The sequence below is a fragment of the Cynara cardunculus genome, assembly GCF_001531365.2.
Source record: "Cynara cardunculus var. scolymus isolate 2C chromosome LG 2, CcrdV1, whole genome shotgun sequence".
Taxonomy (NCBI): domain Eukaryota; kingdom Viridiplantae; phylum Streptophyta; class Magnoliopsida; order Asterales; family Asteraceae; genus Cynara; species Cynara cardunculus.
In genome coordinates this window covers 5,100,511-5,113,543 of record NC_037529.1, presented here as the reverse complement: position 1 = coordinate 5,113,543, position 13,033 = coordinate 5,100,511, and the positions used below count along the sequence as shown (strand labels likewise).

At 34.4% G+C, this 13,033-nt stretch overlaps 2 protein-coding genes across 3 annotated transcripts; one reads left to right on the top strand and one right to left on the bottom strand.

Annotated features, from left to right (window-relative positions):
- Window positions 1–498: 498 nt before the first annotated feature.
- On the top strand, window positions 499–2,368 carry LOC112507295 (mediator of RNA polymerase II transcription subunit 32-like). Of its 2 annotated transcripts, none has more exons than XM_025111822.1 (2): window positions 499–711; window positions 1,620–2,368. In XM_025111822.1, exon 2 carries the CDS (start codon window positions 1,653–1,655, stop codon window positions 2,091–2,093), a length of 441 nt encoding a protein of 146 aa, XP_024967590.1. In that variant the 5' UTR covers window positions 499–711; window positions 1,620–1,652; the 3' UTR covers window positions 2,094–2,368. The 2 variants fall into 2 exon arrangements, with proteins under 2 accessions (XP_024967590.1, XP_024967589.1); XM_025111821.1 differs by having other exon boundaries at window positions 501–689.
- A 179-nt stretch (window positions 2,369–2,547) lies between these two features.
- Window positions 2,548–3,136, bottom strand: LOC112507830 (copper transporter 6-like). Its single transcript, XM_025112550.1, has one exon. The coding sequence runs from the start codon at window positions 3,075–3,077 to the stop codon at window positions 2,682–2,684; it is 396 nt and encodes a 131-aa protein (XP_024968318.1). The 5' UTR covers window positions 3,078–3,136; the 3' UTR covers window positions 2,548–2,681.
- Between the last annotated feature and the right edge of the window lie 9,897 nt (window positions 3,137–13,033).

The following is a 13,033-nucleotide window of genomic DNA, read 5'->3' as shown; positions in this document are numbered from 1 at the left end:
TTACAATTTATTGTTGTTTTGGTTCTTACAGTTTATAATTCTTTATTTTTATAGTCTATGTGGTTTATAATTCTTTATTGTTTGGTCTTTTTTACTTAAAAGTAGAAATTAATCCAGAAACGAAAATCGTAATTTCTAAACCATGAAAACGAAAATAGAAATTATTAATAAACCATAGGGATGAAAATCGTACTAAATTCCGAAACTTGATGAGCTACAATTTTTCAAGCCGATGCTTACTAGTCAAGCCTCTCACTTCATTAGCGGTTACTCAAAACTGTTGGTAAACAGGGGTTAGGTTCAAACAGTAATTTATAAAACATTAGGGGTTCCTTATAGAAAAAGATTGTGTCCTTAATACGAAGAATCAAAAGTTTAGGGACGGGGATTGCCAAACCGCGAAACTACTTCCAAAAACACGCGGATCCTTATTGGAACTGACGCGTATATTAAACCCGACTATAAAATATTGACCGGTTTTACCCATACGGATCAATTTCTCAACCCGGCGCAACAACCCCAACGTCAATTTCTTTCTTCTCTCCGTCAACCTTCTACGAAAAACGTTGATCAGGAGCATCACGAAGCCATTTCCACTCCTGATTCAGGGTTCTATCCATCAAAGTTCTTCAGTCATATCGCTTACTGTTGTTCAACTACTAGACCAGCTCACGTCGCATCGAAACAAGGTAGTTTGAAGCAAATTGATAGGTTAGATTGTAACCTGTGAATCGATAGATTATGATTTCAGTACTTTGTATTATACAGGTTTGGTATACTTTATTGTGAATATACGGATTCGATTGCAAAATTGTACGATGATTTGTAGACTGTATTCAATATTCCATTTAATCAACTGCACTTCTACTGTAGTTCTGAGTCCTGATTTTACTGTTCCTCTGATTTCAATATGCTGATGTTTTAGATCAAATTCCCCTACCATTACGGTATGCATTTTAAGATTATGGTTCTGACTGTAGTAATCTTCTGGTCACCATAACGATACCATTCAGTTTAAATCTGACATAGATTCACCAACTTAAACAGTAGCAGAATGATACTGAAGCGTTAAAGTTCAATGCATTACCTGGAACAGACGAATTCATGATGAATATCGTAGATGTTCATGTTTCACTCTCTGCTTACAGCTCCCATATCTCCAATTTTTTGTGTGCATATTTGTTAGATTTGCTGCGTGAATAATTTGCTTATATATGAACTGATGAAATACAACCGATTTCCCCTTGGCTTTGATGGATGAAAAATCACAATCATGACTTGAATATCAAACTCTATCCATCTGTTGTTGCTTCTATTGTACAGTTAAGGAAATTGACAAAGCTTACTCTTGAACTTCTGAGATTTCACATTAAACACCAATTACAATTGGCTTGTTCATTCCAAAAGAAACTAGGGATGTTATCGTATAATTTGTATTACGAAATGAGTTCTCAACATGTATTGTTTTAGATGTACAATACATTTAACTTAATTGTATATGTGGGTTTGTGTCACATTGACTCATGATTATTGGATTGAAAGGTGTTAGATGAAACTTCCCACAGAACACTTTTTGGACCCGCAACTCCATAACCTTTGAATTGTTTCTTTTGATGCAGTTTCCTTAACAAGTTCAATCACAATAGGAATCAATGGATAGCATTGTAGATGCTTTGAACAATGCGTATCAAGAATTTGTGGGTGCAGTAGCTAGCACACTTGAAGCCAAGGAAGCCTCGGGTGGTCAGGTTACTGTTGCCACAGATGCTGCCCTGGAGAACCTCAAGCAGAAGTGGGAATTGTTTCGAGTGGCCTGTGATCAGGCTGAGGAGTTTGTAGAGTCTGTGAAACTGAGAATAGGTTCTGAATGCTTGGTGGATGAGGCCACTGGCTCGGTTGCCGGGAAGCCAGGGCAATCCGTCACACCTGGCCTTCCACCTATTAGTGCGGTCCGATTGGAACAGATGAGTAAAGCTGTCCGCTGGCTAGTAATTGAACTTCAACAAGGTTCAGGATCTGCAGGCAACTTATCAATGCCCCAACACTCTTCTGCACCTTTTGATGCTCGGTTTCATGAAGATTCAGCTCAATAGGTACTTCAACAAATGGTCACCCTTTTCTGTGTTTATTTGTTCTCCCCAAAATTAAAGTTTCACTTTCAACTGTTGTCTAGATCCCATTGTAATTACTGTTTCCCAGATTATAGACCGATACGGGTTACTTCGCCTTTTAAGGGCGACACATACGCTTGATATTGCTTTCCCAGGTTATGTAGTGTAATGTTATAGTTTTAAGCTCTTAACTCTAGACCATATTTTATAATTCATATATTATCGATGCTTATATATTTGCGGCGGGTTGGATTGGGCTGAACTGTCCTTAACCCCGTTTCAACCCTATAAATTGACGGTTTGGCATGATGCGTTTAATCGGGTTATTTGCGGTTTGGTCAGGTTATCGGGTGACCCTAGTATGCATTTAACGTATGCTTGTTTGAAAACTCTAATTAGATTATTTTAAGGAATTGATTATAATACAAGATTAATATGTTGAAACCAAAATCCATCATCCAAAGACCAAACCAAATTGTACGATTTGATTCAAGTTTTCATTCATCTCCGTCATCTGAAGATTGAAAGATGCACGGAGTTGATGCCAGAGGAATTCAAACATCGCAATCATCATACAGGATCCGTTCGAGATTTACGAGCCGCCTTTGAAATCACCCGATACTTGACTACAAAACACCCGATAACATGTCCAGCCACCACGAAAACAAAAACACCAACGTTATACGACATCACACACAACATAATAAGGTAAACAAGAGCCATCCGGAACCCATAAAACAAAGCATGAATCAGTCCACCGACAAACGGACTACTCCCCGGCTTGATGACCGGAAAAATCGACAAGAACTCGACGATAACCGCAAGCAAAAAGACAAAGGCTAAAGCCAATATGTACATACCTAGTTGCCCATTCGGCCAGCCATTGAATAACATGACTACATCTTTGCTCCAGAAGAAAGCCATGTGCATGGCCATGCCATTGCCATCCATGGTGTCATGAGACATGTTCTTTATGTATTGTGGAGGATATCAGGAATCAAGTGTTTAGTGGAACTTGGGTTGTGTTTATAAAGGAAAGAAAACCAATGGAATAGGAAGTCTTAATCATTTAAATAACTTCACTATGTTTTTTGTTCCGGTTAAATCGTCTTAGTGGAAAGGGGGTGAAGTTTCCGTAAAGTCTGTGACAGTGGCAGATCTAGAAACGTAAGTGATTCCGGGGGACACATAAGACTGATAAGAGTGTCAAAGAAATCTGAAAGCAAATAACCCCTCCGAATCGAATGAGATTCGGGTTATCGATTTTCGGATTTGAATGATCCGTTTAGCCAAATCATGATGCCTTATTTGGTTTGTTTTTTTTCACTATTTTGATTAAACCAAATAACAGAATTAGGTAATATGTTACTGGCAGAGATACTAGAAAATTTTGAGAGAAAAAAAACGAGAAAACCTGATTAATATCATAGAAAACCCATTTCAAACTAGAGATTTTACAAAAATAAAACAAGAAACCACAATTAACGAAGCCCTTAATAATTAGGATTATGTGTATAAGTAAAAAATAATTGGGTTTGACTGAAGCCTTATTATTAAGCATCTGAATCATGAATTGTATTCTTATAAGTTATGGCTCATCAATCAATTGATTTATCTTTATGAAATAACTGTAAAAGGAAAAGGTCCTTGCTCCACCACAACCAGATGCTCCAAGCGCCCCCACTTCTCACAACGTTAGTCCGCCCCCGATCTCGGATTCAAATACATCCTCACCTAGTGGCGGGTCCAAAAACTTTTATAGTTGGGGGAACACTTAGGGGTGTAGAATTTCTTTTTCAAAACCAAATAATTCATCCGGATGAAAACAGTTTTGGGTTTTCTTTTTTGGCTTAAACGGTTCAGCTAACCGAATAATGATAACTTATTCAGGTCGATCTTCATTTGACTTTTTACAAATTCATCAAGGTGCATAATTTTTATATTTTATATTTCGAACGATAATATCAGTGTATGCTGCAAGTTGACCAATTAACAACAGAATATCAAGTTGGCGACCCTTGCCTTGTTTTTGTTTTTTCACACAATAGGAAAATTTACTAAACAAATCTTTTTGTAGCCTTTTAAAAAAAATATTGGTGGGTTTGTTGGGAGCCTAGGACCCCCACCACCATGCAGTAGATCCGCCCCTGTCCTCACCCATCCTGTTTTAGGACATCGCTAATTTACCTTTCTATAATAGTCGTGTGAAACTTGTAGAAGAGAAAACCGAACTCTTCTTTTCCACAACTTGAGTTGGGTTGTTATTTGATAATAGTGGTTTGTGATATCAACGTGAAAAAGGGGTAGGATGGTAGTGCTTTTTTAGGTCAAGTTTGCACTTAGAGAAACTAAAGGTGGTTACAAAGCAAAAGTGATGATGTCGATATACCATTTTCATCTCTTAAAGCTTAATCAAAAAGACATATTAGATTCATGTGGTCAAAAAATAAAGATCAGTCATAGGTTGGTCCAAAGAACGAGAGTCGGCTTCCTTAAGCGTAACACCTCCATTCCAAAGGAAGGGAGATTGCTTTAAAACGTAACAGAACCGCTATACAAATCTTGTCTCCAATACAAAGAAATAAAATAAAATCTTCCAATAACGAAATTGAATATATCTACAAATAAGATATAAAGGTCTCCAAACAAACCACTTCCAAAATCCTCCAACAACCGAGGAAAATCCAAAAGCAACTCTTAAAGGAAATCTAATCTAATAGCCAAAAAGGAACAAAATCCAATAAATGAATTAACATAACATTAAACCTCTTGAAATCCTTGGAACCAAGATCCTTGTCTACTCTTTGTCACAAAACCTAGCCTCCCCTTGATTACCTGCCGTGAGGAATAGAAGAAAACACGGCTGAGCCAAATGCCCAGTGAACGGATAAACAAATATAGAAAAACGGTAATACAAACATGCCAAAATTATCTCAAGACATCGAACCAAAAGAGTACCAAAATCTTAGAAAATCAACAAATAACATAATCATACAAAATCATATGAAGGGACAAATCGAGCTCGAAAACGCATACACTTGCATATTAACTAACATGACAAGTGTCAGACATATGGCCACACAGGCCTGTACGTTGGACTGCAGATCCACACGTACCAAATGTGAGATGTGGCATTGGACACTACACCGACATCCACCCTACAAACGAATCACAAGTGCTAGGGCCGACCCATACGCCTCCTAAATCTAATATCCAACACATCAAAATAGCTCTCAAAAGAGCACAAAAGAGGAGACGTCGTGGACTGATCACACTGCCACGGTTAGTGTCACGCCATCGGTGCCACAATGACGTGCCTATGGTACCCCATAGGTGGTTAGTAGCTCGAGTTACCCAGAGTTGAGTTATCACAACGAATGTGACGTTATACGTCTTACATAAGGTCAATAAATAACGAAGTCAAACATAAGTCAAGTAAGGAATTATGTTGAATAAACAAATAGTCATAATATAAAGAGGCTCAATTCGAAGAATACATAATCGATCAAAAGTACCAACATATGTACTTTTTGAGGTAAAAATAATACCAAAATATTACCGAACAAATAAACATATTATTTTGGAAAAAACACATACTTGTACCAACATTGACTCACTTAAATAATATGATTAGAAAGTGGTTTTCTTACGATATGTATGACATAGAACAATTGCATGTGAATGGAAATGCGGTACAAAAAGAATATCAATAATTGTGAGTCAATTAATCCGAGTTGAGAGAAAGCTTAAGGGCTCGTAAACAAATATAAACGAATCAAATGAATGAATGGAATTAAGAATCCGTACCTTAAACTTCACAAAACTTATCGATTCCCCAAGTTTATTCCTTTATATATGCCCTAAACAAACACCCAAACTTACTATTAATCCTAACTGATAACTTGATGGCATAATAAAACTAAATCACTTTAACGACTAATATTGTAACTAAACTCAACTAAATCCTATCAATATATATATATTCATACTATGCAAACCACATAAGATCAAATTCGAGAGAAAAACGAGAAGAATTTTTGGGTTTTAAAGACGATTTTGACAAACCCTTAGTTGCTGCCATTATGATTGACCGAATCGGTGACCTTCGAGTCATCAGAACAATCCCAAAATTTATAACCCATTTACTAAATGTATAGATTCGAGAATGGGACAAAACTTACCTCAAACTGACAAGAATCGGTGAAACCTTGCTTGCTTTTGTCCATGGGGTTCCCTTCTAGGTTATCAATGGACTCTTCCAAGCTTTTAGGGTTTCTCTCTAGCGATTATCACAATTAGAGGAATTAGGGTTAGGTTTATATAAGAATTAGGGTTAGGTTAAATAAGGATTCGGTTTATATATAAGAAAAAAAACCTAATTTATGAAAACCCTAATCTAAATACAAAAGTTCAAGCCCAAGCCCATCATCCAAATTGCAAAGTTAAAGCGATTTATGCAGAACTAACCCCTCAAGATTGGTCAACTTCCTAAACTAACCCAAACTTCAATATATATATATATATATATATATATTTTAAACATGCACTGATATATATATATATATACACACACACATATCTGACGGGTATTATAATAAGTTCGTTGTTCCTCAGTAGCTTAGTCGTAGAGCGGTTGGCTGTTAACTGATTGGTCGTAGGTTCAAATCCCAAAGAATTTAGAGTTCTCGCTTTTCTGACCTAGCGCCCCCTGTCCTTCTCCTTAGTTTCTAAACTAGCAGAATCGCAGGACATCAAAAGTGGGAAGTTTCTTGTTGGTTTTAGTCAAAGGGCCTTTGGTCCAACGATATTCAATAACCCAATATTTTTAAAGGTAAAATGTTCCAATTTCATTAAAGATAGAGAATGCATATGGTTTCATTTACCGTATATAAATATTATAAGATACAGTAAAATCTTATAACTGTTTATCACTTAAAAGACGATATTAATTATTGCTCAGTCAAACCCTAACCACCAATGGAATTTATTATGGTGAAATCAAGTCAAAGTTTTCAAGAATTTGACTCATTATTATTTGCATGTACCATAAGTAAATGTGATTAATGGGTCCAATGGTTTAGGTGAAACCCTTTTTCCAAAAGTCAAATTAATCATTAAAATCTCTACTTTTTCTTGTCACAGAGAAGATGTTGTGAATGTCCATTAATAAACAAAATTACAATCATTAATGCATTGTACTGTAGACGAAGAATCGTGGGAGGATAGGAGTTAAAGGTGAGAAGTGTAAGAAGAGATTTGGAATATTGATCACTTTTAATCTCAAAACAACCCATGAATTACGCTTTATAAGGGAATTGATCTAATGTATCTCATTAATGTTGGATTCAGTAGGGCTCTTCAATTATGATTGATCCAAGGGTAAAGATTTATTCTTACCCATCTCACTATTATTGTTAATAAACAAATATGAAAACATGGATAAGATGTTACTTTTTAAAGAAAATACGTAATCTTGGTTTGAAAAACTTGATAAGTGTTGTACTTTTACTCGAAGTTATAACAGTTTTGTAGTAGCCAGTGGCCATATCTCTCGTGCTTGTTATGTCACTTTAGAACTTATATCTTTTAAGTAATCTTTAACAAAAAAAAAAAAAAAAACAATTTACTTCATCCAAAATAATTCAAAAAAAAAATTTGTTTAACGTGGATATACAACCCGCTATGCGAGCCGACTAATCTCAGGGCGACTACCTGTTTTGCAAATAGTCCAGAGTCATCGCATTTGAACATCCGTGGCCACTAGGAGATTTTTATTCCTCCTTGGATTTGAACCTGGGACCTCCTGGTACTTTTGACCTTTGGAGTCAAGCTCAAACCAATCAGACACCACCCTTATGGTTAAAAAAAATTGGGGTTGTGCCATTATGTTGTTGTTTATGGGGATTGCCTCAAGTCTCTCTCGGTGGTGTAGGCGTTGGGGTTTTATTTGCTGGTTTCTTGTTGTGTTTTGGTTTTGTTGTCAGTTTTAGCTTCGGTTGATGCTGCTTCTCGAAGAACTTGTGTTCTATTTTCTTCTCTGTACGTGTTCTCTTTTTTGGTAATATGTTGTTGACTTTCAAAAATCAAATGTTACGCTTTTGCAATGAATAGTCAGATGGAAGCGAATAATAAGGGGAATAAAACTAGAAAAAATATGACTGAAAGGGCAAAAATTATTCTTATTTTTTTATTAAAATTGGATCAAATACATGGTCGATTAGTAGTAGGGATGCCAAAAAAATGGAAACCGAATAACCCACTTCATTTGGGTTATTCGTTTTTCAGTTCAGTTCAATTATAATTTCTTATCCAGCTTTTTCGTTTTAATTTTCAGTTATTATTTTACGGGTTTACTTAAACAGTGGTGGATCTAATGCATAGTGGTAGGGGTCCTACACCCCCCCCAACAAACCCACCAATTTTAAAAGAAAAACTATAAAAAAAATTGTTTAGTAAAATTTTCTATCGTACTTTAACTTGATTCTTATTTTGGATAACGTACTTTCAAAATTTTCATTTAGGTACCTAAGATGTAAAGTTTTAAACATTTAAGTACCCGGGTAACCGGTTGAAGCATTAACCAATTACCATGCTGATATGGTATTCAACTCATTATTATTTGCCATTCAACTCAATTTCATCTCATCACTCGCCCCATCAACATGATAACCGGTTAATATTTCAACCGGTTACCCAGGTATTTAAATGTTTAAAACTTTACATCTTATGTACCAAAATAGAAGTTTTAAAAATATGTTATCTAAAATAACAATCAAATTAAAGTACGTTACTTTTCCATGTAATTTGCTCTAGATAAAATATCTAAATTGAGATACCACATTATAAATTAATAATTGAAATAATAAGTATATAATTGTATATTGAGCATGCATGGGGCGTGGAAACTAAACAATATAATTATTTGTACCAAATTGACAGTTATTGATCTTTTCATTTTTAAAATGGAAAAGCATGACTTGCAACGAAATTAAAGCTAACATTCACATTCATTGTGTAAATTTGCTACTTTTATCTGGTTTATGTGATATTTTACTGGTTTATGTGATATTCTCTGTTATTGGTTGGTTTACAGTTTTGAGCTTGTGATATAATAAATTTTATCAAAACAATAACTATCAACGTATGTTGGAAATATGACTTTCTGTATCTATCATATCTGATGTCAAAAAATTCAATAGACGAATTTGTGACATCTCGTCTCACGTTGTCTTTTTGCAATTGGTTGGTCATAACTTATCTTCGTATATTGTTATATTTAAAGGTTATTAACTTTGAGTTTATGCTATGAATGATTTAGAGCAAATTGCATGAAAAAGTAACGTATTTTACCTTGATTTCTATTTTAGGTAACATATTTTCAAAACTTTTATTTTGATATATAAGATGTAAAATTTTAAACATTTAAGTATTCGGGTTACTGGTTGAAGCATTAACCGGTTACCATGCTGATGTGACGAGTGATGTGGTGTCCTACTCATTATAAAATTTTATTGAATTTTAAATTCAAAAGGTAAGTCAAATCACTCGTCACATCAGCATGATAACCGGTTAATTTTTCAAGCAGTTACTTGGGTATTTAAATGTTTAAAAACTTTACATATTATGTATCAAAATGGAAGTTCTGAAAGTACGTTACTCAAAATAGGAATCAAGTTAAAGTGCGTTACTATTTCATGCAATTTGCCCTGTTCATGATAAATTTAATAGAAAACGCATAATAGCAAACTGTGCGATATTTAAAAATGCAATGATTTGTTACTTTTAATGATTATATTATTAACTTGCAATTAAAGTAAGTGAAAATGATTTTAGACGTTGTAACATTATTTTATTATTGAAAAAGAAAATCGATAATATTTCATATATAGACATGGCAACGGGGTGGGGAGGGGCAGGTTTTGTAATCCCCGACCCCGGTTTGTAGTAACATCCCCCGGTCCCCGACGGGTACGAGGATTAACATCCTGTCCTCGGTCAAACCTCTATCGATCCCCGATCAAACCCCATGAAAAATATTCGTTAGTTTGATTCTATCGGGGATCTCCGGCCACGGTTTGAGTAACATCCCCTGTCCCTGGTTTGAGTCTACCGGAGATCCCCGACCACGCTCCGGGACACGTTTTAGCGGGGAATCCACATCCCTGTTCAGGTCGGGTGAACTGGCTTCCCCACCGGTCGGGACAAATCACCATCCCTATTCATTTATTTTGATTGACGTACTTAATTAAAAACATTTATCCGGTAAACGTTTATAGAGTCATTTTACCTTAACGGATATACATGACAAAGATCGAGCATCTTACCTGGAAAAGGTGATGACAGAGGCGAGAGTCTTACCCAGTAAGTGAGAGTGACAATTCTTACCAGGTTAGTGTTTACTAGAAAAATTATTGCATACAATGCTATTTTTAATGAATTAAAATCTTAATAGTAAGGTAATTGAAGGGATGGGTTCCGTTGAGAAGAGAACTTATAATGAGAAGCGTAAGAAAAGATATCTACCCTTGAATCAATTCTAATTGTCAACAATAATGAGGTGCACCAAGATACACCAGATCAATTTCCTTCCAAAGCATAATTCAAGGGTAAACATGAAATTAAAAGTGATCAAGGGTTCAAATCTCTTCTTATGTTTCTTACCATAACTTTTCTTCTTACATGATCCTTCATCAATAATTGAAAACGTTAATTATTACCGGCAAATGCTTGCTAAATTATAGTTTAAATAAACGGTCCCTATGTCATTAATAACCAAAATGATTAGCCTTGACACATTTCATTTAGGAAAATTAATTAAAATAACCATTTTTATCAGTTGGTTTACCTCTTAGTCACTCTTACAACATTTATCAAAATAGCCCTAGATCCGTAATTTCATTTTTTTTTTACGGATTCAAGTGAAAAATATAATATATTTTTTTGTGAACCAGGTAAGAAATGTAATTTTTTTTACGGATCTAATGAAAACGACAATTTTTTTTACTGACAAAAGTAGAAAGTGTAAAAAAGATTTGTTTTTCATTTTGGGTCCGTAATTGTGGACATGAGTTCAGTAAACCTACGGCTATTTTGGTAAATTTTAAAAGAAAATGACAACTAACCCTGAAAAAATAATTTGTTTTTAATAAATTTTCCTTTTATTTATATAATGAATTCGACCGCTGACAAGTCAAAAAGGTCACGTTTTCTTTCATCATTCAACAACAGGCCACTGCATTAAACAAGAGCCCCAATGATTTTTTATATATTTATAATATAAATATATATACACACACATTATAAACGAAAATAAACCAGAATTTTTTAACCTTAATCAGCTAAAAATTAAATGTTATAAAAATTATCAAAGTATTAGAATCGTGCTAAAAAAAAATTACATGTTACATAAAGAATATTTATTTGAACCACAAGGATGGTGTATGATTGGTTTGAACTTGGTTCCAAATATCAAAAGTACTATAAGGTCTCAGGTTCAAATCTGAAGAGAAATAAAAATTCTCTTGTGGCCACGGAGGTTCAAATGCGGTGACTCCGGGTTATCTGCAAAGCAGGTAGTCGTCCTAGGATTAATCAGCTCACATAACGGGTTGGATATCCAGGCTAAAAATAAAATAAAATTATTCGTTTGTTATTAACCCATCCTGGCACTTAAAAAATGAAAGCCTTTTTATTAATATATATATATATATATATAGGGTATCTTTCAAATGCAACCATGTTCATTTGTACAACCAATGCAACCCAATTAATTGAGATATTTATAGAAATGATGGGAGTTCATTTATTATGATTTGAATATTTATGAAAGATAAATAGGGTTCATTAATTATGATTAATACTTCATATTAGGAAACAACCAAAACTTCTATGAAATCGCATATTCATCAAATTAAATGGACGGTTGAGATTGGGTTGTATTGGTTGTACAAATGTAAAAGGTTGTATAATAACCCACCTCTATATATATATATATATATATATATATATGAAATTAATTAAGAATGATTACAATTTTCCAACCATGAACCCTAATTTCTACAATTAACTCAAAAGTCAAAAAGGTGAACATAAAAAAGATGGGATATTTTGCACGCCTGAGTTTCCAAAGGAACACATCATATTTTCATCTACTTATTACTATGTGTGCATGTGTGTGTCAAATATATATATATATATATATATATATATATATGTGTGTGTGTGGAGGTTCAATCGAGAACATTTCCATTTTACAAGAACACCCTTATCACATGTGATAATACGCGTGAAGGAACCCTGTGATGTGCGGACAACGTGTTCTACTATTTAGCCCGCGCCAAAGATTGTATGCGTTTATGATTTAGCATCACATGTGATAGTCTTAATGGATTATAGTATCATATCAACAACACCCTTATCACATGTGATAATACATGTGAGGGGGCTTAGTGGTGTAAGGGCGATTTGGTCCGCAACCAAGATCGCATCGAAAATCGTCCGCGTCTCTAATTTAGTATCGCATGTGTATCATATGTGATGAAATAATAGTATCACATGTGATTGTCTATAGTAAAAAAAATGTTCTCGCGTTCTCGTAAAATGAATATGTTCTTGTTTGAACACATTACTTAGAGTCTTTCGTCAACAAATACAAAATTATAGTCCACCTCAGGGTCTCTCTAATTTCTATCAGAAGAAACGGTAATATGTTTACATCATCATCTCTATAATTTGTATATATGTATATTTGTTATCTCATTTACTGTGTAATAAAAAAATTACGTGTAACAGAGTCTTCAAAAAATTTGGAACGTCCATGATGTATGTATACACTCACACATACACACACACACACACACATATATATATATATATATATATATATAGCCAAGATCAAATGCTAACCATCATTTTTGTGTTAA